Source organism: Drosophila sechellia, chromosome 2L, assembly GCF_004382195.2.
Source record: "Drosophila sechellia strain sech25 chromosome 2L, ASM438219v1, whole genome shotgun sequence".
NCBI lineage: Eukaryota > Metazoa > Arthropoda > Insecta > Diptera > Drosophilidae > Drosophila > Drosophila sechellia.
The window spans coordinates 17,419,593-17,446,740 of record NC_045949.1 but is presented as its reverse complement, the minus strand read 5'-3'; the positions used below and the strand labels follow the sequence as shown (position 1 = coordinate 17,446,740).

Below are 27,148 nucleotides of genomic sequence, written 5' to 3'. Positions count from 1 at the left end.
ACCAAAATATTCACCTAAAATAATATAATATGTGTAACTTATACGTAGATGTTGTAATTTAAATTCAAAGGTTGCCCCAGCAACGGAACCCAGTGTAATCCCTCCAGAAAAGGGAAACAGAGCCGGCGAACGGAAAAATAAATGGGCACACGAAAATTTTGAACTACTCGCTGAAGGAAGAGGATTTTAGCTGTGTGTGTGTGAGTTGCATAGAATATGAATTGAAGGCTGAGACCAACAAAACAGGGTCAGGACAAATCTCTTATGCGACTCCTTGCGTTGCCATGTTTGTGTCAACTTGGAAATACGAATGGAGCTGTAAAACTTTTGTGCCATTGCGTGCCACATTGCGAATTTATGAGCGAAAAGATTATTTATTTGAATGTGCGCGAGTGGTTGCCATGTGTTGGCCAAATGTTGTCACATTCGAACCAGTTCGAAGAGTTCTAGGCGGCCAAACGAAGCTCATTTATTTCCCTGGCTTTCCCATCACTTTAAGAACTCGTTTTTAAAGACCCACCCAAGAGCTGGCTGGGAGGAAAACCAGGAGTCGCACAACCTTTCAGTGTGTGCCATAAAAACACTTATCCGACACCCCAACCTTCAAATAAAAAGGAAAGAACAAAAAATGAGCACACGAAGACCTAGAAAGATCAAAAAACCATCGCAAAAAACGAGAATGTTTTTCCCTCCCCTTTTTAAAATGACTTTTCATGCTAAATAAGTACACAAACAACATCGCAAAGGTTGCGAAGGACGAGCAGGGATACTTTTACTGCCTTTTCTGCTCCCATGTGAGCCTGGGTCTCTGGTGTCTGTATATTAATTTATTATCATTATCAGTGATTTAAAAATGGCGTCATGACATCGTAAGTTGTAAACGTCATTGTCTAAGACTGGGGTCTACTTAACACGACTCGCCTGAGCTACTCCTGTTGTTCATGTTGTTGTTATTGTCTATGGTTTGAAAAAATTTAAAAACAAAAATAAATAGGTTCTTGATGGAGATATTTCATATATTCGCGTTCTAGCGTTAAAGTGTAAACAGAATATATAATTAATGTTTCAAGAGAGGGCGGCCAGAGAAGTTTTTTAATAAATATAACACTGGTTAAATATAATTTTATTGGATTGGCTAGCGTAAATAGATTTTGTATACTTTTGTAAAAAGAAATGGGAAAATGACTTTACAACATAGCACAGTAAGCGTGGCAGTTTGCCTGTCGAATTGGAAGTGAACAGAACAAATCGGAAAAAAAATTAAAAGCCAAAAAATAAACATGAGTCCCATAACGCGAAAGCGTTCACTACCTTTGGATGAGGAATCTCAGCATATCGGTCCGACAAATCGATGTGGGAGCAACTGCATCAAAAATAAGTTAACAAAATGGTCCCTCCAAAGTATTCCAGGCGTCAATAGCATTTCGCAGAAGCGATCGTTTCCTTGGGAGGACAACTCGCCTGATATATTTCCCGCAAAGCGATTACGAAATCATATCATAAAAAATAATTTGACAATTATTAGCGAATCAGAGGTCCCGAAAGAGTTTTTGATGGGATTGCCAGTATTACTTGATAGTGACTTTAGTGATTCGGAGGAATGTCGCCCAAAATCGGAGAAACAGATGGCCAAACCGGAAACTGAAGATGACCGAAATCTGTTTACCTATCAGCAATTGAAATCTATGTGCTGGGGAATGATGAAACAATGCGAAGATCGGGTAGTGCTGGAATATGAAATAGCATTGACTCAAAAAATGGCAGAGCAGTATGATACATTTATCAAGTTCAACCACGACCAATTGCTGCGAGAATGTGAACATGGGGCTAGTTATTTGTCTTAGTCAAGACAGTTTGTTGTGTTACTGTTTTATTAATTTGTTTTAAAAATTGTTTACGTGAGTTTAGCAAGAATAAAAAAATATCTCTTCGCTTATATATTGTATTTATAGTGTGTATACGAGTATATATTGCTGTCATAAAGAAATATCTTAAATGGCTTGAATTAATGTAGAAATCTGTTTAAGAACCATTCGGAAACTCACTGATCAGCTCTCCAACTAATTCCTTAATTGTGCTGAAAGCTATTATGGCCCACAAACAGCAAAAGTGGCCAACTTTTAATGCCTCAAAACTCCAGCTTCCTGACATCCTGCTCATCCAGTTCCCTTCCCCCGCTCAGCTAGTCGAGCAGGTTAAGCGATTTACGCGTCGCTAATTTACGCTAATGTTTGCCTTTCACATTTCCGCATAAATGCACAGACAATGTGGCAACGTCAGCCCCGACTCCTGTTTTCCACACTTTTCCCCTCACGCACCCCTCTTGCTCCCTCCAGACGTGTCCTGGTTGTCACATATGAGAGCATTTCCATATTCCGCCAGCAAAGACAACACTTTTGCAGGCTGTTTAAACATGAAATAAGTAAATTATATGGCATCTTGCTGTGCCTGGCATTCTTATGAAACATTGGGGCCTTGTCCTTGGGCTAACTCTCGTGGGGAAAAATGTTTTTTAATGAACTTAATTATTTCAGCTACCTCCGTGGCTGCCATTTTGTTTCTCTTTGACTTTGTTCATTGTTTTTTAATCTTGAGGCAGTCAAAATTTTGGTTGGAAGCCTCCCCTTTGTAGGCTCTTCAAATTCTCCTCACGAAATTCGATAACATAAAGAATTATCCATTGATAAGAATTTAAATAAAAAAATAGTGAGAGATTTTTATATACCCAAATTTCAAATACCAAAACCGAAAACTTAATTCTTTAAAAAAATTTCGTTAACGCAGCTCTTTCGACTGACGATCCTATTAAGTATTCAGAATCTTATTTTACTTAAATTGGATTAATTTTCATTACGCATACGCCGAGTGATCCGCGAGTACTTTGTACACCAATTGAATTACCCCCTTGAGTTAAATTTAATCTTTTTTAACGCCATGCTCTCATTATCTCTTTGCAGCGACGAATATTCGATACCAGATCACAGGCGGTAACATAGGCAATGCATTTGCCGTACAGAACACCACCGGTGTCATTTACGTGGCAAGTCCACTTGACTACGAAACGAGGCCAAGGGTAAGTAGTCGACTACTCTGGGACTTCCACAACTGCTGAAAGTCTGGGTTTTGCTGCAAAGCTGGGAAAAATGCAACAATTTTAACAGATTTTAGGACTTATTTTAGTAACACAAGCTAACTAGCTTAAAAAGTAAAATATACTTTTTAGTAGGATTCACAAGAATTTTTTTTTATTCAAAAACTATTCAAATGATTTATTGATGCCACATTGTTTTAGTTTGTGTATCCACTTGTCTACAAGTTGCCGCACATTTTTCTTAGTCCTAGTTTCTTCTACTAGGTCCTAACTTTCTGTTGCATGCATAATTTATGTATTTTTCCGCTTTGGCGATGAACAACAAAAAAGGAAAATATGTAAAAATATGCAAAACTTTTCAGGGGGTTCGCCAAACTTTCGACCAGGCAAGTCAAGGCGTATAAAAAAATTAATCCAGAAAAAAACGGAAAATTCGCTTACATGCAGCATTTCTATCTCAAAAAACTTCTCGGCTACAGAGGATATATATAGACAGCTGGCGTTACATTTCCCATTGCGCATTTTTAACGTGATTGCTAACGCACTGATCCATCACTGAGAAAAATCAGTAATGCGTTCTTGCTGCCTCCGAAAAGAAATCCAATCCAAGCAAAATGGATACCAAAAAAATGTCAAATATTATTAATTTACGCAGATTGTAGTGTTTGTGTAATATATTTATCTATGGACATTAATATATTGGTGCTCTTTAGATAAGTAACTATTAAAATAACTATCAAAAAAATTTTCTGTGTGGAAGAAAGGCAGTCACACATAGAAATTCGCAAGCACCCTGCCCCGCGTAGTCATCACCTATACGCAACTTGTTTTGGCACCCCAAACAGGACAGAAAATCCGTGTAGCTGTCAATATCCAGCCATGCAACAAGCAGTGGCAGTGCCACAATGGCCAAAACAACCAGCCACAGCGTCCGGAACATGTGTTGCCAATTTCGTATTTGGTACTCCTTCTTTTCACTTTGTTTTGTTTTACTCGTGGAAAAAAACTTCGCAGACCATTCATGCGAATTTGGCTTTTGTTGTTCAAATTTCAACACAACAGTGGCAGGCTGGTAATTGAAATAATTGAGCTTTGCTGATGGTCATTGCCTACCTTCTTATTTCACGAAAAGTGTCCGTTCCATATAACCATAAATGCGTTTTTAGCTATTGAAACGTTAAAGCTAGATTATGCGAGGTGCTAGTGATATTTGAAATTCATTTAAATTAATAAATTGCTTATTTAGTTATGCCTGGCTTGACGTAAGCTTTATAATGTTAAAATGGGGTATTAGTCATTTCTAAATTTGAAATGAAATATAAGCATTATCACAGTTGTGCTACAATAATTTAATAATTATTAATTTGAAATATTTTATTTTGCAGTACGAACTGCGCCTGGAGGCAACTCGTAATCGCAAAAATAACTACACTACCGTTGTGATCAACGTTCGCGATGTCAACGATAATCCACCGGTATTCGATCGTCAAACATATCGTACACAAATCACTGAGGAAGACGATCGCAATCTGCCCAAACGCATTCTGCAGGTTAGTTTACAGCCGAAAATCCATTGCCTACTTTTCAGGGCAACACTTATCGCCTTATTGACTTCACGCAATTTAAATATAAATACCAGTGGCTGCGTAAGCCATACATTCAATACGTTAAATTTGCATAAAGTGCCAAAAACTGAGCAATAAAAATGTGGAAAAGAAAAACAGGCCGAGGGCAAACACAATAGGCTGGGAAACTCAAGTGGCGACTGAGAAAAAGGAATACAGGCGGGGAAAAGGTTGGCAGAAAACTCTGCACTCGTGTGGGGAAATTCAGCCGTAAATATGCATAAATACTCATTCATTAATAACAACGTGATAGTTTCGCAGCGGCAGTAAAATGCGTACACAAGCGCAAATACATACATCAACCTCATGAGTACGCACACAGACCACTCACACACATATTTTCACAAGCGACTTTTATTCAAGCCATCATTTACCAACATAAAGGCCAGTGAGCAGAGAGTCGACTTTATGGCCACATCAACATTTGAATACACTCTAACGGGTGCATGAAGTAAAGCGCCACTTATAGATTATCGAACGAGTAAAATGGCAGAATTGTGAGGCCTTATCACTTAAGTTCTATGATTATTTTTCCAAAGAAATAAATCAAAGATGGTCAAATACGCTCTGCACAAATGAATCAATGTCGTTGCGTAGTTTATTACGTCCGAAATTATTATTTTTATTAAGGCAGCTTTATTAATAACCGATAGTGACATTTGAATGATTTATTACGCGCACTTATTTTCAAGAGCATTTCATTAATGCCAACTTTTCCATATTTCTTTAACATTAAATACAAATTAAAATTGCACAGCTCAGCGGTCATGCCCAAACCAATAAACAAGAAACGATGAAAAACAAGGCGAATTTTTAATTACACATTTATGGCGGGCCAAAGTGCGACCGGAGGAGCATTGTCACGGCAGGTCCCATTATGGAGGATATGTATATGTTTTTTGTACATATATTATATGCGGCCGTTGTACAGATACAAGGTGAATGGAATGCGTTTGCTGTCGCCGACACCTTCGGACTCAAATTGATTTCTGTGCTTGGAAAATGAAATGCAAATATTTTTTATATAAAGTGCAGCTCTGGCGAGGATTCTGTGTTTGAGTTTTGGCTGGCAAGGCATTTCAATTACGCCCATAAGTGTAGGCGGCGGGTGGGTGGGGATGTGTGGGCGTGTGGTTGCGTCCTGGCGAAAGGACAATGGCGCACGCTGCTCGAAGGATCGCTTCCGCGTCCGAAATGGGCGGGGCAGTAATAATGGGCACAATGATGGCACGTAGACAACTCTTTTGTCATATCAAATTGTGTTGAACATTTAACGTAAATTGTCGCATTGTGAATGTGCAGCGGATGGGAGCTGAAAATGGGAATGGGTGGAAATGGCAGGCACTTAACACGTGACGATGATTTAATGGGCCAAGGACCCAGTGGATATTGCTACAAGTTTGGTTGTAATTCAACTGAAACTCGGTTTTCTTTCATTAAAATAGAAAATGGGTTGCACACACGCATAACTTTGGTTTTGTTTCCACAATTTGCACAGACAATCCACCCAGATACTCCACTTTGCGCACACGACAAAGGCAGAGAGATAAGATTCAAACTGAACAAGGCAATTATTGCTTTTAATTGACACGACAACTGTTTGAAGGATCTACAATCCTGTTGTTCTCCCCATAGGTAAAAAAGCTAGCATTTGTTTCGCAGAGAGAAAAGTTAGTTAATTGAACACGTTGGTTTTGTAAGCTCGTTTTGCCTTTTTAAGGGGATTTTAAGCTTAAGAAATGCAATATTTAAATTGCATTAGCTGCTTACATCACACAAATTTCTTCGAGTGTATTTCTTTTACCCATAATCCTTACTTTGCTTTTCTGCTTGTTGTTTAGAAGCGATTACAAGAAGTTGTAAAGTTTCGTTCTACATGTTAGCGGCTAAGGAAAATGCAGTCACTTGATTCTAATACCTATTATTTCTAAATGGACAGGGCCAATTAAAATTCTTAAGCAATTTTCGAGTGTATTAATTTTGCTATAGACGAGGAAAGCTTTTTAGTACTATTCCATTTAGTTGATTTTATTCAATTGCTCAATCCCCTAGAAAACTCAATCAAAGTCGATAACCATTTTGCCTATGATCAAATATTCCAAGAAAATGGTCCTAAATGCTGATTTAATTTAGCAATCACAAAGCGAAAACGAAACAAAATAAAAAAAAAAAAATAAGACAAGAGAATAAGCCGAAATCCGATTGAATAATTACATAAATCTCGGTTATATTAGCATTTCATTTCTTTTTTGCCAGAAAATATTTTGCTGCCATCGGGAGAGGGTCCCACAAAAAAATGTGCCAAAAATAGTAGAGCAAAAAATCGAAGCATAAATTTACAAGCAATCTGACGGGCTAAAAGAAAAACACCTACCACGCCCACCGTCCAGATTTTCCAGCCCCCACCGGTCTTTTCCCGATTCGACTTTCACATTCCCCTTTATTGGACATTTAAAGCATTTGGCGCATTTGCATATTTGATTTATAGCCACCAATTTTATAAGCAGCGTCCAGTTCGGAATCCACCCGAATCTGAATCCCTATCCCCACCGTATAATGCAGTTCTTGTTACTAACCGTTCCCTTTTAATTTTCCATTTCATTGCAGGTCACAGCCACCGATGGCGATGTAGATAGACCAATAAATATTGTATATTTCCTGACTGGCCAGGGCATCGACCCCGATAATCCAGCGAATAGTAAATTTGATATAAATCGCACGACGGGCGATATTTTTGTTCTCAAGGTAAGTTCACCTCACGGGTCTTTTTTAAACAGATTCCAATTTCGAGAGTCCCCTCGTAAAACGAGCGTAATAAAAAAAATTTCGCGACGGCCCTCTTAACAGCAAACCGTGCAAATGGCGCGCAAATCGAAAAAAGCCGGAACAAAAACGGGGAAATAACTTTTTCCTTTGTGACCAAGCTGGGGGGTACCTACTACGTACTCCATAAGCCCCGGGAGCCTACTTTTTTTGACAAGGGGCTTCCCCTTGGCCGTTTACAATTGAGCCACAGTTTACGTTCGCACAATGGCGCAGTTTATATTGTGTGACGAGTGAAGAGCTAAAAAAAATGAGAGGGTCGCCGCGATATGAAACTGAATATACCCTAAATAAATGCTCGTGGTATGACATTGTAATCTTTGCCGTCACTAAGGGAGAGTTTTGACCAAGTTCAGGGTAACATAACGCTTTTAATGGGCATTTTAAAACATTTGCATTCGAACGTACATGTTTGGCACAGGATCCACATTTTAAGCTTTAAGCTTCTTTAAATTCGAATGGAAATGAACAAATAGAAACTCACAATAAGCGTTAAGCGTTTTGACAGCCCTTTTAAGTTTTTTTCACTAGACACTCGGGAAAAGATTGAAACGTTTTCAATATTTACCACTCTTCCTCGCTTTTCAATTGTTGTCATCCCCTTCCACGCTGGGTTGTGCGACTTTTGTAAATTATAAAGCTCTTCACGCGGTTCGGTGGCGTATGATTAATTTAAAACTGTGTCAAACCACACACACAGCCATCCACACAAACGCCACACCCAATGGTGCATGAACGAACAAAAAGTAATGTCATTTAGATGCAAAAAACTGCCACCGTCGGTTGTCAGATACATAGACTCCAATTAATTTCATACAAAGTCCATAAAAACAAACGAGTCAAAGTGGCGCGAAACGCATTGTTTCAGTGTTGTTAACCCAAACATGGTAGTGTTAGCTCTATTAAAATAACTTCATTTAATTGACCGCTGTAAAATAATTAAAATGCTTAATAACTTTGAGATCATTTTAATCATGTAATTTTAAATAAGCAAGTACCACAATCGCAATGCCAATATGTTCTACACTCTGACTTGGTGTTCAATTCTTATATTATCCTAGTTCGTATCTTAACCTGAAAGGACATTCTAGTAACAGAAAAGATACACTTAATATAGCCAAACATGAAACTAATATCTTATATTGATTTCTTTTAAATTCAAGAATCTAGCTGGAAAATATGTGCCAACACTATTGGGCATCCCGAAGCCGTTCAAAGTACGAGCCACAAAAAACCCCACTCCGATTCGCATTCTGCATAAAATGTTCAAATGTTGCCGCTGGCGGTTCGCTTTATTTGTTTTATTGCTGGCGGATGGGGCAGTTCACTGATGCGATAGGGTTAGGCTAGTGGGCTAGTTGGGCTAGTGGGCGGTGGGCGGGGCAGCGACAGCATGTGTCATTTGCGGTTTTGACGCTCTACAACCGACCACATGTAAATGACGTTCGTCGTTCGTAATTGGTGCGCGGTTGGCTGGCATAAAATTGTGTGTAAAATCAAGCGGCAAAATGGGCTTGGAAAAAAAGAGTTCAGTTTGGAGGGATCCGAGGTCCTTCGATTGGCGGATGCCACTTGCCGCCGAATGGCTGACGGCTTTTAATTTGTAATTGCGATTGCATTACGTGTCACGTGGCAGTAAAGCCAATTTTTTCCTGTTTTAATTGAGCGAGCAGGGTTTTAAAGTTTATTTGCCGACAGCTGAGAGAATGTCAATCAAATGCGTTGTCTGGTTAGCTACTAAAAAAGTGAAATGAAATCTGGGCCACATAGAAGTACATACAAAAACAAAGAGGAGCATACACCTAAATTTATTGACCAGCATAATGTATTATACGCATTACTTAAAAATATGTCTGAAGGGCTAAAGCATCACGATTGCAAATGTATATAATACATTGAACTTCACAAGACGTTACAACCGATTTACTTACAAGTATACTCTGCCTCGTTCTATGAGCTTTTTGACCACTTAAATATGATCGTAGAAATAACATATGAAGATTTTCTTGTGTCCTCAGAATAAATACAAGTCTTAGCTTTCATTTACTTCAATAAGACTACAGAATTAATTCATCGTAAAAGCAAATTGTCCTTCAAACCGACCACACATACCAGCACATTGAATACATTTCAAGTGTGTACTATATGCATTAGCTGAGTAAGCAATGTTTAAGGGTAATTTGAATAGGGGCCAAAGCCAGACCAAGACCAAATGGTTGACAGGGCCAACACACTGGCACACAAACGCAAAGCACAACAAACGAATGCTAAGGGGAATTTTCATCGAATGTATGGCTTTTATTTGGTCATTGGCAATGCAATTTCGTGTGGATAACTCATTTAATGAGAAATCTAATAACAGACTTCTGTGCGTAAGACCACCTACAATCGCAAAGCCACCAAAGCCAGATTAGGAGCAAACAACAAGCGATGGCCAACGGCTCAAGGGTTTCCAAGGTCTCCGACTGTGGCTGTGGCTCAGTTACAATTTACCAAGGGGCATAAAATAATTTGCAAACAAACAAACAGCTGCCAAATCAAATCTCCTTTCGATACACTCCAAGAAATCGGTTAGCCTTGAGTTAGCTAAAAAATGTTCTATATGTAAAAGTGTGCTTACTTAATTAAGCGAATTAAAGGGAATTAAGAAAATATGGTTGTCATGCGATAAATTTTGGACATCGAATTGGTACTTATTTCCAAATCCAGTTAATAAATAATTCGTGTGTACTTCCATTCCACAGCCCCTGGACCGAGATCAGCCCAATGGGAGGCCACAGTGGCGTTTCACAGTATTTGCCCAGGACGAGGGCGGCGAGGGGCTGGTAGGCTATGCGGACATACAGGTGAACCTAAAGGACATCAACGACAATGCGCCGCAGTTTCCGCAGGGCATCTACTTTGGTAACGTGACCGAGAACGGCACCGCCGGCAGTTCGGTGATGACCATGTCCGCCGTCGACTACGACGATCCCAACGAGAGCACCAATGCCAAGCTAATCTACTCGATTGAGAAGAACGTCATCGAGGAGGAGACGGGGGCGCCCATCTTTGAAATCGAGCCGGAGACGGGACTCATCAAAACGGCTGTCTGTTGTCTGGACAGGGAGCGAACGCCCGACTACTCGATTCAGGTGGTGGCCATGGATGGCGGTGGACTTAAAGGTGAGTGGGTCACGTGGCCGGGTGATTGGTCTCGCTCCTTTGGGTCTTGGTACCAGTTCTCAGAAGTGTTGGATGACCAGAGGACAGCATTTATTGATTCGCTTAAACCTTATCCGATACTTATAAGATGTCTCTATATAAAAAAGCAAAGGACTTGAAAATACGATACAAGCTATTAGACAAATAAGACAATCTTGGTACTAAAGGATATTAAATACAGTCTAGATTGGTTGAAAAATAAATTAAAATATAAATTTGGTAAGGAATAGGTATATGGTATTTGTACACATTTTTATCGAACTAAGATTTGAGATAACCATAATTCATCCTTTAGACCACCAATTTACCAAATACTGAAAAGTTAATCAAATGTTCCCCAGTAATTTGCCCATTTGTCTTCCACTGCATCTATCTGTTATTGACGCACAACTGACGCACTTCGTCCGACTTGTTTGCTGTCCAATTTCGCAGGTACTGGCACCGCCTCCATTCGCGTCAAGGACCTCAACGACATGCCACCGCAGTTCACCAAGGACGAGTGGGTTACGGAGGTGGACGAAACGAATGGCACTTACATACCAGAGACGCCCATTCTCACGGTGACGGTTCAGGATGAGGACGAAACGAACACGTTCCAATACAAGGTGGTGCCAAACAGTGGTTTCGGGGCGGATAAATTTGCGATGGTTCGCAATGGCGATGGAACGGGCTCGTTGAAAATCATTCAGCCCTTGGACTACGAGGATCCGCTGCAAAGTAGTGGATTCCGGTTCCGCATCCAGGTCAATGATAAAGGCGACGATGGACCCGGTGGAAGTGACAAGTACCACGTGGCCTATTCCTGGGTGGTGGTGAAGCTGCGAGATATTAACGACAATGTGCCAAAATTCGATAGGGAGCACATAGAGGTATCCATCTATGAGGATACGAAAGTGGGAACGATTCTCGAGCAATTTAAGGCCACGGATGCCGACCAGGGCGGTCACTCCAAAGTCGCATACAAAATAGTACGTTCCACAAATCGCAAGAGACAATTTGCCATTAGTGATAGAGGAGCAGTGAGCATACAAAGACCTCTGGATCGGGAAACTCAGGATCGACACCATATTCAGATTTTAGCCATTGACGATGGCAGTCCTGCTCGAACTGCAACCGCAACTCTAACCGTGATAGTCAAGGATGTCAATGATAATGCGCCGACTTTTGCCCAGGCCTATAAGCCCACTCTACCAGAGAATGTGTCTGGTAAAAAAATTCTTGAGGTGGCAGCCAAGGACCCTGATGATCGACTAAGGGGCAATGGAGGACCCTTTACATTTCGATTGGATCCTTTGGCCAGTGATGAAATAAGAGCGGGCTTTAAAGTGGAGTATGACCGAAGTAAGTACTTGAAAGCATATATATATAAAAAAAACGAAATTTTTTTGATTATTTCAATTGCAATCTAAAACTTCTGGCCTTAATAAAAAACAACGGTTAAATGTGAATTTAATAGCACGTGTATTTAAGATAGCCTAGGGCAAATCGCTTTGCATTATTAATGACGCAAAAAATGTTTAAACGCTCACTAAGCCCAACATCTGTCGAATTAGCGCCACAAAAAATCGAATGGGAAATAATCGCTAGCACTTAAAAAATTAAAATACAAAGTACAGCGTATATTTAATGCATATGCCTGATTAAAAATGTATTCAATGAGATATGTTGCAGCAATTTATACCAATTACGCATCTCATTTAAGTAATTATGCAAATTAATATCAAGCGAATAGGCAGCCTAACTTTTTATTTATTTAGAGTTTGCATTTGTTTATGGACCAATAATTAATTCAGCATCTGAAAATCAATTATATACTTAAACACCCCAAAGGCTTTTGGGTCAAATCATTTATTGGAGAGACACTTGAAACTCAAACACGTGCCAGGTCAGCAAAAAATTAAAAAAATAGTAATAAAAACACATCAATGAGGAAGGTTCCTAAAGCAGAGGGACACACAGATACCAACGTGAATTGTGCCCTGAAATTCAAACTGGCAGAGCAGAAAAACTGGTCGAGAAAATTGAAAAACTTGCTGTCAATGTCAGCGACAGCATTCAAGTGACACCTCAAATTTTCTTTCATTTGATCGATTTTATTGGGGTGCTCTCGAGAGTTTTCCTTTTTTTTTTAATGTTTTTTGTTCAGGACTCGGGTTTTTGTTTCAAATAACTTCCAATAATGGCTTCACAAAAAGTATAGGGCAATTTTCATTTTACAAAAGAGGAGAGCAGAGAAAAAAATTGAAAATCAAGATTGAGAGAGTTGCTTTCTGTGTCAACCTGACTTAATAATACACTAAGCCCTATTTATTTAACTATAAAGATAATTAAGTGCTAGACGTTTTTTTTAATTTTTTATTCCGTCAAGGAATTCCTAGAGTAAAGGAAGTATAAATTGAAACGAAAGGAAAATATGCTTGCTTCTTAAGCCAGACTAAAACGACATCTCAAGCCTTTCTCGGAATTAATTTTATCTTTTGTTTTAATAAAACAGCAACCTTATACCTTAAGCCTACGTTTTGTTAACAACTTTTCCGATTGACTGGAAACAAAACCTTTTAAGAATATTATAAAGGAAAAATATTTGTACACAGATTCAATTTACTTCGTGGATTTTTCCATTCATGTGCGTATTAGGCTTAAGAAAGGCATAGAAAAAATTGCAAAAACCATAATACGAGTATTAAGTTAGAACTTCAGTTTCGTGCATATGCTCCTACCTTAGGGAAAACCCATGAAAGGAAAACTCCAAATCGCAATGAAAACAAAGCCGTCCGGACATGGTCAACTGCACCAACCGAGATGAAGCCTCGAGGCTGAGTCCTGTCCACAGTTCCATCGCTTTCAGTTTCTCTGATTCTGTGGCACATTTTGACCAATTTCTCTATCTCTCAGTTGGCTTTTACAGTGTTTTTTCTGTTTTTTGGTTACTAACTTTGTGGCACAAACAATGCTGATGATGCTGATTGTCTGGAACATAATTCAATCACCATTACTATGCAAACACAGTTTGGCTTAGCGTTTGATTTCGACTTTGATTGTGTGGCGATTGCCTCGAATGAATCGAATTGAATGGAGTGCCGACGAGCGGAGGGAAAATTGCAAAAGTGGTTCAGTTTTGAATTGCAAGTTGTTTGATTTTATCGTTTTCTGGTTAGTTTGGGAAATGCAGTGGAGTAGAACCGCGGTTTCCGATCTGCCGAATTTTGGAAACTGATTCGCTTTAATCTTCAACTGCCACGCAATTTATACCCATCAATTTAGTTACATTATTAGATACGCTTTGATAACTTCTGTTGCTACTAAAAACACAATTAATTTAAATTATCCTTTCAGGAGGTGACAATGGAAATGGTGTGGCCATCATCTCATCCCTTCGTCCCTTTGATCGCGAGGTGCAAAAGAGCTATGCCATTCCCATCGAGATCAAGGATAATGGAGCTCCCGCCATGACGGGCACCAGTACTCTAACCGTTACCATCGGCGATGTAAATGATAATAAAATGCAGCCCGGCAGCAAATCCGTGTTGGTATATAACTACCAAGGACAATCACAGGATACGCCGATAGGCAGGGTCTATGTCAATGATCCCGATGACTGGGATGTGCCGGATAAGAAGTACTACTGGGAGGTTCAGGAGCACCAAAGATTTAAGCTGGATACGGATACTGGAATTTTAACCATGAGAGCGGGAACGAGAAGAGGTCGTTACCAGTTGCGGTTCAAGGTCTACGATCGTGAGCATGGTCAGGAGGATATTCCTGCCAATCTCAGCGTTACAGTACGCGACATTACAGCAGAGGCCGTTCAGCAGGCGGGTTCCATGAGATTGTCGCACATAACCGATGAGGATTTCGTTAGAACTTGGAACCCGGTTAAGAATCAAGTAGAGCCCTCCAAGCTGGAGAGATTTCGCAACAAGCTGGCCGAATTGTTATACACCGATAGAGACAATGTCGACGTATTCAGTGTGCAACTTAAGGAAGGTTCTCCTTATCCTCTAACCGATGTTCACTTTGCAGCCCGATCTGCAACTCAGCAACCATATTTCAAAGCAGTCCGCCTGAATGGCGTGGTGCAAATGCATCGTGAGGAGATTGAAAAAGACGTGGGCCTGAACATAACCATGGTCAATATAAATGAGTGCTTGCATGAAGGTAAAGGGAAGTGTGGCTCCAATTCCTGTACCTCCAAAGTGGAGTTGGGCAAAAAACCGTATACGGTTAGTGTAAACCGCACAGCTTTGGTGGGCGTTCGTTTGGACATCAGTGCTCAATGCGTTTGCCGGGCGAGGAACTTCACATACCAGGATCACAATTGCAAGACCCACCTTTGTTATAATGGCGGTCGGTGTGTGGAAACCCGAAATGGTCCGAAATGCGTGGCCTGTCCGGTGGGCTACAATGGCCCGCGATGTCAGCAATCCACGAGAAGTTTTCGTGGCAATGGCTGGGCATGGTATCCTCCATTACAACTCTGCCAGGAATCGCATCTCAGCTTGGAGTTTATCACTCGCGTTGCCGACGGCTTGATACTCTACAATGGACCCATTGTCCCTCCAAAGTCGGAGGAAACCGTGATCAGCGACTTTATAGCGCTGGAACTGGAGCAGGGCTATCCGCGGCTACTCATTGATTTCGGCTCCGGAACTTTGGAGCTGAGGGTGAAGACCAAGAAAACCCTGGATGATGGTGTCTGGCATCGGTTGGATATTTTTTGGGACTCCGAAAATGTCCGGATGGTTGTGGACTTTTGTCGCACTGCCTTGGTGTCCGAAATGGAGGATGGCACTCCGCCGGAATTCGATGATAACGCCTGCCAGGCGAGAGGACAAATTCCGCCCTTCGCTGAGTCCCTAAATCTGAATCAACCCCTTCAGTTGGGCGGACTCTATAGACAGCACTTCGATCAAACCCTGTACAATTGGCAGTATGCCTTCAGCTCAAAGGGCTTTGATGGTTGTATACGCAACGTTATACACAACTCAGAGCACTATGATTTGGCTTTTCCGGCTTTGGCCAGGAATAGTTTTCCCGCCTGTCCGCAAACCGACGAAGTTTGCCTGAAAACCGAACACACAGCTCGTTGTTGGGAGCATGGAAACTGTGTGGCCAGCTTGGTTCAGGCCAAGTGCCATTGCCAGCCGGGTTGGATGGGTCCTGGCTGTAATGTACCCACCATTCCTACGACTTTCAAGGCCCAGAGCTATGTGAAATTCGCCCTCAGCTTTGAGCCCGACAGATTTTCCACCCAGTTGCAGCTGAGATTTCGAACTCGAGAGCAGGGAGGCGAACTTTTCCGGGTTAGTGATCAACACCACAGGGAGTACGCCATCCTGGAACTTCGAAGGGGCCACCTGCAGTTCCGCTACAATCTGAACTCCATGAGAAACGAGGAGCAGCTGCTGACCCTAACCGCAATCGCAGTGAACGATGGCCAGTGGCATGTGATTCGCATTAGTCGATATGGATCGGCAGCTCTAATGGAACTGGATGGCGGGGAGTCGCGGCGCTACAACGAGTCCTTTCACTTCACAGGGCATCAGTGGCTGAGCATCGACAAGCAGGAGGGTGTTTATGCGGGCGGCAAGGCCGAGTATACGGGAATCAAGACCTTTGAGGTGCAGTCCGATTTCCAGAAAAGCTGCTTGGACGACATCAGGTAAGCTCAAATGCTGATTAGAGCCAATTGCGTAGCAGGGATACTCTTTCCAAAGGGGTAATACAAAATATGTATTTTCGATTAAAAAAATAAAATATATTCACCTCAAACAAAAATACAGATTGTTAAGTAAATAAACCAATTTAAGAATAGAAAACAAGCTCCAATAAAATAAAAAATACTACACAGACTATTTTGAATTGAAACACAAATTGTAAAGTAGAATTGGTTAAACTAAGAGCGAAGGGGTATTCACTTAAAGCACGATAAAAAGAAGCACACGGGAATAGGAATCCAATAAATATATGGTACTCCTTAGCATCTTAACATCTGTTAACCAAAGATAAAGGAAAAGGACACACTTTTATAGCCCATCGATTGCCGGCATTCATGCGTAGTTTTCCCATTTTTTCCCCTCTCCCGACCAACAACAGGCTGGATGGAAAGCACTTGCCCCTGCCGCCCGCCATGAATGGCACCCAATGGGGCCAGGCGACGATGGCCCGCAACCTGGAGCGCAACTGCCCCTCGAACAGGCCGTGCTCGAATGTCATCTGCCCCGATCCCTTTGACTGCGTCGACTTGTGGAACGAATACGAGTGCACGTAAGTATAGCTCTTGCAGTGGCAAATCCTGGGCATTCGCTTTGTGAACGGTGCACAGTAATTTATTGGGCTTCCAATTTAATTATAGTTCACTTTGTTCGCCTTTGAAAGCAGGCCAAAAGTAGTAATTAAATCGCAGCAATATCAATTACAAATAAAATAACTATTTATTGGACAATAGAATATCGAATTTACCTAATTACCTTGCAGACTTTTAGTTTTGTTTGACTTGTGAGTCCTGTGCAAGGGCAGCATAACTTTGGGTACTGAATGCCATTAGGGTGAAAGCAACCTGGAGTGCTATAGATGTATATCTATTTATTTCCGAGTAAGACTCCCTGCCATTTTCCTACTGCAGGCACACAGACAATGCCAAACAGCAAATTGACTTCGAATGCAAAACAAATAATATCAATTGTCATTGCCTGTCTGTCTGCCTTCGCTCATGCAACACAGGCACCGCAAGGAATGGAAATATGCACTAAGGAAAATGCAGCCAGAACAATATGAACAAATATAAAAGATATTGAATAAATACAAAATCTATAAGGAACTAATTTAATAACTAAGAAAGAATATGAAAGACTACTTTTAAATGTTTTATTGTGTCTTCTACGGAATAAGTTCAATATTTTGTAGAAGTCCTTTCTATCAAAGTATCCAAGTTCCTAAGCTTAAAAAATCTTTCCATCATGTTCATTGAGCCCGGTTCGACTATATTGTTTGAAAAAATGTGTATTTTCCGAGTGTTTGCACATGGAAATTTTCCCATTTTCCCGACTGGCGGGTTGGTAGGAAATCTGGGGCACGACTCGTGATCCTGGAGCTTCTGCTCCGCAACACCTCATCGATGATGGCTCGCTGTGGTGGTGGAGGTGTGGGAGCTGGTGAATGTGGCGATGAAAGTGGCAGTTCCCTCGCCGAGAGCAGAGCACATTTTCCACATCATTAGTTTTGCGGAGTGACTCCATTTGAGAGCCGACGACAGCGGCGAGGACACTCAATCTGGCACTGCATCATGTCCTGTTCGCTCCTCCGCCATTCGGGGGAGAAGACTAAGCACCCCAGCTGTGAGCTTCTCGCTCCATTTGCTTTCGGGAACAGGAACATCTGGGCCTGCTGCTTTTTAACACGTGTTCGCCAGGATAGCAGCCTTGCGGTCTTTTATTTTTGATTTTTCAGGAGAAACGAAGAAATTTAAATAGTGTCACACGCCTCGGCTTCAGGTGGCGACGTGTCATAAATTATGCTTACTTTAGCCTCAATTTCGTTGCCAGTTGTGGGCAGCAGTTCACGCAGTGCTCTGCTGGAATTTGTGTCACTCACTCAGGACACTAAGATGTCGGACAAGGAGCTGTCCTCAATTGGAATACGAAATGACTTCAATTTAAATGTGCACAATGTGTGCGAGGGGCGCTTAAAGCTTTAATTTCCCCATCGCTGAGTTGTCCAGGGATTCCAGTCCAACCAAAACTTCACGCCCTTAATGCGCTTTGGAAAATATTTGAGAGGGCCCCCGCTCATGGGGGAAATTATTCTATCCCTTGGTTGCACAACTTTGTGTGAAAATAAAAAGTTTTATTTCGGGGAGAGATGCGCAGAACAAAAGCGCACTTTACAATGTTCCGCTTAAAATTTCCGAAAGCCTTTTTTTTATACAAAAAATGGTTTCAAAATTTTACTGACTTTAAATACACATATGTACAACTTATTCTTATTCTTAGTATTACACTAATTTTTAATTGAAAATGTGGTACAAAAAAACTTAAATTTGTTTATTTTATTGTATTATAATTTAGTTTTTTTTTTTTCTTAATTGGTATTTTTTTCGCTATTAAAAAAAGGACAAAAAAAGGATTGCCGAAAAAGGAGTGGCAAATGCATTGTATTTTTAAAATGTTTTTTTTTTTCCAAATCTGAGAAGAAAGTAGCAGAGAAATCTTTCGAAAGCATACAATTTCCATCCCATCCTAGTGTTTTGTTATTTAGTCGAGAGTTTGGAAAAAGAAGGAGGGAAATCTCTGTGGCATACGTTTTGCCCTCCGTTGCAGTAATCGCCTCTGAATTCGTAATAACTCTCCCGTCCGTCGAATTTTTCGTTTCAGTTGCAGCGAGGGTCGCATCATGTCCTCGGACACCAAGGGATGTGTGGACCGCAACGAGTGCCTGGACCTGCCCTGTCTGAACGGAGCCACCTGCATCAATCTGGAGCCCCGGCTCCGCTACCGATGCATTTGCCCGGAGGGCTACTGGGGCGAAAACTGCGAGCTGGTGCAGGAGGGACAGCGCCTGAAGCTGAGCATGGGCGCCCTGGGGGCCATATTCGTTTGCCTGATTATCATACTGAGTAAGTAGTGGGGTGAGGGGTAAGATGAGGGGTGACCGCAAGTGAAGACTAAATGCCCCGTGCCACCCCAAAGCCCCACCCACTGAGTCGCTAAGCGGCTCGCCGAATTTTCCCATTCATGTGTGACAATTAAGCGGCTTAAGCAGCAACATTTTTGCTTGGCCCCCAACCCAAAAACTCATACCCTTCTTCCTTGTTAATTCAGTTTGCTGGGGGAAGCCCGTCTTCCAAAAAAAATATATAACAAGAACCGAAAAAAATACAACGACACTGACATCTGTTTGGACAGTCGCGGCCGAGTGGGGTTAAAAAAATAAAAAGGTAAGGGGTTAACATGGGAGGCAGCCATGCATTTTCAACAACATAAAGTGGCAACAAATCTTGTATTCGTTGCTTTATTTTTGCAACACTTTTTTATGCCCAGACAGGGGCAATTTGTTGGTTTAGCTGGCAAAAAAGGAGCATGAAAATATTTGCATAGTGGCTAATTAAGCTTGGCAAAAAGTGCAGGAAAGTTTCGTGCTGCCTGAGGAGCTTGTAGAAATTTTCCAGGAAATTTCAAAGACGTAAACAAAAAGCAATTTTCTATATATAATCCCTATTCTAACAGATACGCATTAATTGGTGTCCTAAACTAAAAAATCATCCATTGATAAACAATTCAAACCATTTATTTAAATACGCAATTATTTGCAATTACAAACTCATAATCCAATTAATTAAATATTTTTTTAGTCTAAGCCTAGGCACAAAAAAACTAAAACTATAGCTTTTAGCTGGCTTTTAAACGCGGCCTAAGCCAATTAGGACCATTTTATTGCTCGAAAAAATCGCAGAGAATAGAATAAAATTTCAGAAAACTCGTGGCCACTTAATGGATTTTGCGAACGAGTGTTAAGTGGCTTTGGCCATTTGGTTATTTTTGCCACTCCGCATTTCACAGATTCCCAGGCCAATGCAAATGCGTTTTCTCGCACGCAATGCACGACAATCTATTTTCGTTTCGCCAGCTCGTCTGGGATTTGAAGGGATTTTCAATTAGCGCCACACTTTGGGCCCTGTTTCGGATGGCTTTTATCCACACATATATTTCGGTGAATTCTGGCAAACGCCGTAGGCCATTTACTTTGGGCCACATTTAAAAGTGACGCTGATTTATCCGGCCACGTTTGGGCCAACTTTAATGAGTACTTGCGCCAAAGTTGCAGCTGGGTACAATCCTGGCAACAACAAAAGGCCAGGGCCGAGCTAATTAGTCGCTGCTAAGGCAGATAATTACACAGTTCGCTGCGGGCGGGAAAACAAAGGCCTAAAGTGGCCATAAAACCGCTAAACCGCAAAATAGGCGCAATAAATAAACGACGAGCCGTCGCACAGAAGTACTTTCATCTGCGGCGCGTCCTTTCAATTTTTTTTTATGATGTGAAAATATCTGAGGAGCCGAAGACATAAAATCTGACAGCCGCAGTCCTGTCCTAGCCAGTTTGTGTTGATTCGCCGTAAAGTGGCGTAAAGTTCCGGACTTCCGGTGTTGGGGGAGAGTAGGGGTGGTGGTAAAACAAACTAAATAATTATCCAGCATTATTTACAGTCGACGCTTTTTCATGTCCTGTTCGTGCGCAGGAGCTCAGGATGCTCCAGTGTAATCTGTGAATCGCTGAACTGTATTTTAGCATAAAGTTTCAAGTGTCCGAGTGGAGCAAGTGTACTGGGGAACTGAACTACAAGCTTGATGAGCTGACCTGGTCAGCAAGTTCAGGCCGGGCAGCAACAAGATATTACCCGGTCCTTGGTCCTTTTACAGTTAAGTGCAAACAAAGGCCGTTAAAGAGCTTTCGGTCCTGCCAAGGCTTTTGTTCATCTTGCAGGATATTTTTGGCTTTGTTTTTGCTAGTTTTTATGTAGGTTAGACGATGCTGCCCCCTCTTCCTGCTCCTCCGGCTGTTGTGCAGCACTTTTTCGGGCTCTTGGTCTTGTTTTATTTTTCTTGTCGGAGGTAATGTTGATTAAAGGTTGATGAATGAACAGTTGGCCCTGGCCTGCTTAGCAAAACACAGTGCCATCTATACCAAACTTCAACCTTTAAAATGGGTTTTCATAAGGTATTTTTGGTGCAAATTAAAGGAGCAGATCGGTCAGCTTGATAATTAAGTTTAGTGCTTTGTTGGGCAGGTGGATTTTGCAGCACGTTTCGAGGGGAAATTAAATTCATAACTTTCCTTGGCCAAAAAATATTTATTTAGCACGTTTTAACGTTGGCGTACCAATTTAATTGTGTTTATAATTGCTGCTTGGTCTTCTAAGAGAAATTAAATTTTGAAAACAGGTGGACGCTTTTTGTTTCATCTTGCTTCTTAGTTCCCTACACCCAACTGCGAATTTATATCCACGGCTGCCAAAACAAGTAAAAATTGTCCTGGCTCATGATCAAACTTTATGAAATTTTCTCTGATTTGCGAAAGTTTCGAAAACAGATTCGGTGTGCTTCGCTTTTGGACGAATTATCGAAGATTTCTGTTGGCTCTTTCTGGATGGGGTGGCACATTAATAGCAAAACTTGAGCGGCAAGATAATTTAGAAAGTTTTGTCGCTCCTTTCTGCGGCCAGAGACAAATTTAATGCACTTCAAGCCATGGCCAAGAACTGGTAGTAAACTATTTTCGGTTCAATTCGGTGCTCGGTTGTGGCTTTGGGTTTTGCGTCCTGCTGCTGTTGCAACTTTATGCTGTAATTGTTGCATTAAACTTTCCAGCTCACACAGAACGACTTGAATCGGGGTGTATGGTAGTGGGTGTTCCGATGGATGGATAACATAGTGGCTCCCCACTTTGACAGTCATTTGCAGCTAAGCGGATTACAAGTCGGCCAAAAACATTCGCATTCCAAATGCACATTTCGAATGACTCCGAGTCGCTGTAGCATGAAAACTTTTTAAGTTCGGTGTCCTTTCTTCGTTTGCCTTTATACTTTAGTTTGCTTAAGTAGCATAAAGTTATTAATAAGTTCCCTCCACTCAACCACTGCAACATATTCTCGGAAACTAACGAGCTCTCTCCTTCTGTTTGTCGGGTAAACAGGACTTTTGCTCAGAAGAAATACAAAAAACATGAAATACAAAACTTCCGCAAGCCGTAGCTTATATTCCCTTACAGTGAATTCCTTGTATATCAAATACATCGAAACTACGCTTTCTTTTTTATTATTTTTAATTTATTTTCCGACTGCATACATCCCAAATTATACATTTTACAGATTCAGCATGTTTTCACTTCCAATAGAAAGGAGACCTTTGTGAAAGTTTCACGTAGACAGATTTAAAACTTAGGAGCTAGTTTGCTTAGAATTGAACGAGCATCGACTAGCTGTTGATACTGATCAGAAATATATATGCGCGAATGCTCTCTTCACTGCGTTGCAAGTATCTGACTGAAATTAAAATGCCCATTGCAAGAGTATAAAAAGACGACCGCAAAAAGAGAAACTCACTCGTAGACTTGCATTTTATCATTTGCGCTTCAGTTGACAGGAATATTAACTGGGCTCCGGCACTGTGGGGTTAAGCAAACAGCTAAGTAAAAATAATTAAAACTCTGGCACGACTTCTCCAAAATGACAAGCCAGCCAAGGATGTTTCCTTGGGATTGCCCAACCCCGTTTTTTGGTTTTTAATGCCCCAGCACTTCTTCTGCGCTAAGCGGATTCATTAGTTGCAATAACTGCCAGCTGACTTTCGCAGAGACAGGCACAAAGTTCATTTATAAGGAGAGAGCATAAAGCATTTCTCTACTGCCGAGTTGATTTCCTGTAATTGATGGCAGTGGATGCGGCCTTGGGATCATTATCTGCTTAAATGTCTGATGCTTTATTTGTTTGCAATTTTCCGGGAACACAATCTTGTTAAGGTCTGCTAAATTTCATTTAAAGCGAAACCTTTTATTGTTTAATTAATTTAATCAAAACCAGAGCTGTCATCCTTTTCACACACTTGCAGTAGTATATTGATATCAGTCAGTCAAAGAAATAGTTACAATTTATATAATATAAATAGAAATTGAAAGATAAATTAAGCCTTCGTTGGTTTTAATCATGGGGAGCTTTGGCAATATATCATTTCGGTTTTAATTCGATTAAAATCGGACGACTATATAATAGTTTTTATAAAAACTTTTACAATATTAATTTAAAAAAAGAAAAAGAATATCATATTTTTTATCATTACTGCAAGGGTATATAAACTTCGGCTGGCCGAAGCTAGCTACCTTTTCTGTTAAAAATATTTTTTTATAAATGTTCATGTAATGTTTGGGATGGTTACAAAAGCATCCCAACGCTTTCATATTCAAAAAGTTTAAGCATCCTTTTTTATTTTCTGCATAAAGCTGAAGTGTGGAAACGCGAAAGCAAAAAAAGACAACAATTTTTCCTACATTTAATTACCTTCATTAAATGAAAATGAAGCTGTTGTTGTGGCACTGACAGTTAACAGACACCCAACAGACTACCATTCTTGCTTTAGGTTTTTGTTGCACAATTCCGGCTCATTTTTCTATTGCGAAAAAAAGTAAAACATAAAACATAAAAAGGACAAACAGGAGAAAAACAATAATAGGTGGTGTTCAGAAATGTTTAGTTAAGATGAGGCAGATAAAAGAAACTATGAGGAAAGAAGACTAAATACTTTAAATGATAATATAACTACCCAGCTCAAAATTGAATTAAATATTAGACAAGATTCTTGAAAAGATGAAAAGATTTTACTCATTATTCTATAGATATAAAATCGTGACACCAACTGACTAACTCTAAAACTCCATTTAATTTCTAGTTATATTAAGATAATTGTGATACTTTTGCTAGTGTGATAGGGGAATCTCTTCGCAGTAAGAATCTTCTAATTAACCTATGTTCTCTACTTACCTTCCAGTTCTCGCACTGATCTTCGTGTTATATAGTCGCAAACGCAAGACGACCAAGAAGAAGAAGCGCTCCGGACCCGAGAAGGATGTCCGCGAGACGGTAATCAGCTACGAGGACGAGGGCGGCGGCGAGGACGACATGACGGCCTTCGACATAACGCCACTGCAAATACCAATCAGCGCACAGGGAGGACCGCCGGACATCGCCGCCTGCAAGATGCCCATAATCTGTGAGTAAACGGGGCACAGAGAGTGCCCGAATCCCGGCTGGGACATGGCCAAGTAATTGGGCGGTTGTTTGCACTTAGATCCCGTGATGACGCTGCTGCCACCTGGCCAGGAGCTGAACGTGGCCTATCTGATGGAGGAGCGGAAGCAGCGCATCGACAAGGACAACAACGCACCGCCCTTCGACGACCTGCGGAACTTCACCTTCGAGGGCAGCGGCAGCATCGCCGAGTCGCTGAGTTCGCTGGCCTCTGGTAAGGACCTCTTATGTTTTCAGCACTTTAAGTAAATCCAGAGAAAGCATTTGGAGTCTTTTAAACGGAAAAAGCCGAAACTCAACAATTCTAGTTCAAGGAACTTTGAATACTTCACCATGTTCTTGTATTGAAACGATACCAGCTTGTATGGTTTATAAGAAGATTTTTATATTTTAATTTTTTAAAGAGAAATCTTGGTTAAATACGAACCATTTTACTTGAATGTTCTACCTTGGCAAAAATTTAAATCGAAATTGTCCCTTGACTCCCGTCTGCCATTAAATTATCTAAAATCACCTTGAGTACGAATTAGATTTCGGAGTTCAATCAAATATCGTAATTTTACGGCCATTTCCGACACATCCTCTGCCCCACCTTCCGCAGAAATCGCTTAAACTCACTGCTCTCCCTTGTGCAATTCCAGGCACCGATGATGAGAATCAAGACTTTAACTATCTACAGAACTGGGGTCCACGTTTCAATGCCCTGGCCGCTATGTACGTGCACGATAAGGCGAAAGCCAGCAGCCAGCTGCCGTCGGATGGCGGAGGAGGATCTGGAGATGGACCTGGAGCCTCATCATCGTCGCCGTTGGGAGGCGGTGGCGCAGGAGGTGGATCTGGGATTCCAGGCAATGTCCTTGCAGTCGTCGCAACGGGAAGTGGAGCAGGTCCTGGAGGCGGCGGCGGTAGCAGTGGGTTGATGCCACTGCCCGAGGTCGACAAAGTTGTATTATAAAAATAAATAGTTAAGTTGTAGTTAAAATGATGTTTCAGCTGTAAGCACGATGATGGGGGAAATCCTCAAACCGAAACAGGTGTTTTGTGTGTTCGTGTGTCTGGTTAGGATTAAATGTATGTACATGTGGCTAACTGTGGAATTTAAGACTAACTTAAGGTTTTAGGTGTTTCTCACATATACGATGCTAGCTGGTCCTCGGAGAAGAGGCACTTCATTTACTATTTTGCTCAAACTCCTCAGTTGAGTTCGTTTGGTTACCTTTTCACTAATTAATCGGGAAAAATGTAATAAAAATTATACGCTCTGTTATATTTCACTATTTATGACTGTGTATATCTGTTAAATGGTTAAAGATGATTAATTGATGTATTAACTTATTTATAGTGTATCCACTAAGTTTTGAAAACTTAAAGAATCCACTGGAACGCTTTGGCGTATAACTTTCCCTGGCCACCTTCTTTCAAACATCTTTCTGTGTCTTCCTTTCAAAGCTCATCTTCTCGATGACATTCAACTGAACCAACTGAGAAATCAATGAATAGTTCTACGAATTATATTACTATATATGAGTACACTAAGCATACTACAATGAAAAAGAGTTTATAAAACTTGCTATACATTAGTTAAAGACCATGTACTATAAATACGCCGTTAACTCTCTACCACGTAAGTTGAACCAAACTAAACCGGAATTCGGCCAACTCCCAGAAAATGTGGAGCGTTGCAACATTTGTGTGCCGCCGACTGGGGAACGTGTCCGATTGCCACCAGGAGCCAGGTGGCACCTGAAAACCGGGAAAGTCGGGAAAGTCGGGCTGGGAAAACAGCGCTGAAAGCTGCGACCGAACCCACGCAGCCACAAAAGTTTGCAGAACGAGGAGGAAATTTAATAAAAGTACGAAAATCATAACTAACTTTGGTGAAAATTAAAGGTAAATGGGGGAAGCTCTACTGTAACATAATTTTGTACATATTAAATTCTGTAATTCTACGACTAAATTAATGGCTACTATAGCATAGAAATGAAAACGAAACGAAACAAAACAGAACAACTAATAGACTAATTAACAACAATTAAACCTACATTTAATTACCGACAAACGGAAGCCGAAACCAAATACGAGTGTTGATCAAACCAATTTCATATTTCTGCATTTACTAGCAACTACACAACCGTACAGAAAATGAAAATATTAATGATAATATTGTAATATGTATTAAAGTATGAGTCATAAACGAAACAAATGGTTAATTACATTTACGTTAGTTAATGGACAATTTGTTAGTAGCTAGCATTTAAGCATAATTTTTTAAAAATCAATAAAGCCCCAAAAAAATATGTGTATCAAGCTCCGTACGGTCTAATTTCCATGCCAATATCGCCTGCACTTCTCGCCAGGACTTCTGGATGCCAGCCAACCCGGCAATCCGCTTGTTGACACTGCCTAATGATGCTTGGTGCCTCCACTTCCGGCCCAGACATTGCGGCATTTGGTGTCCTAAACGCGCCGCTAAGTCCCGGCAAAGGTGTCCAAATGGAAGCCGCAGAAAGGAAGCCACTTAGGGCGCCTCCTCCGAAAGGCAAAGTTCAACGGAGCGTTTGACAGGGCAACATGGATTGCCTCTTACAGAAAACCAGAAGCTGTCAG

The 27,148-nt window shown here is 41.0% G+C and overlaps 2 protein-coding genes across 3 annotated transcripts in view; both read left to right on the top strand.

Annotated features, from left to right (window-relative positions):
- The window catches only part of LOC6614509 (putative neural-cadherin 2), a 119,068-nt gene extending 92,230 nt beyond the window's left edge, over positions 1-26,838 (top strand). For both annotated transcript variants that reach the window (XM_032727620.1, XM_032727621.1), the window contains 11 exons: positions 2,958-3,073; positions 4,477-4,641; positions 7,324-7,461; positions 10,284-10,704; positions 11,176-12,084; positions 14,080-16,405; positions 16,840-17,010; positions 19,116-19,357; positions 24,282-24,503; positions 24,582-24,755; positions 25,183-26,838. In XM_032727620.1, the coding sequence (XP_032583511.1) occupies positions 2,958-3,073; positions 4,477-4,641; positions 7,324-7,461; positions 10,284-10,704; positions 11,176-12,084; positions 14,080-16,405; positions 16,840-17,010; positions 19,116-19,357; positions 24,282-24,503; positions 24,582-24,755; positions 25,183-25,496 (5,198 nt within the window). In that variant the 3' untranslated portion in view covers positions 25,497-26,838. The remainder of the gene's footprint in view (positions 1-2,957; positions 3,074-4,476; positions 4,642-7,323; positions 7,462-10,283; positions 10,705-11,175; positions 12,085-14,079; positions 16,406-16,839; positions 17,011-19,115; positions 19,358-24,281; positions 24,504-24,581; positions 24,756-25,182) is intronic.
- On the top strand, positions 1,227-1,902 carry LOC116803603. Its single transcript, XM_032727622.1, has one exon. The coding sequence runs from the start codon at positions 1,281-1,283 to the stop codon at positions 1,842-1,844; it is 564 nt and encodes a 187-aa protein (XP_032583513.1). The 5' UTR covers positions 1,227-1,280; the 3' UTR covers positions 1,845-1,902.
- Positions 26,839-27,148: the final 310 nt, after the last annotated feature.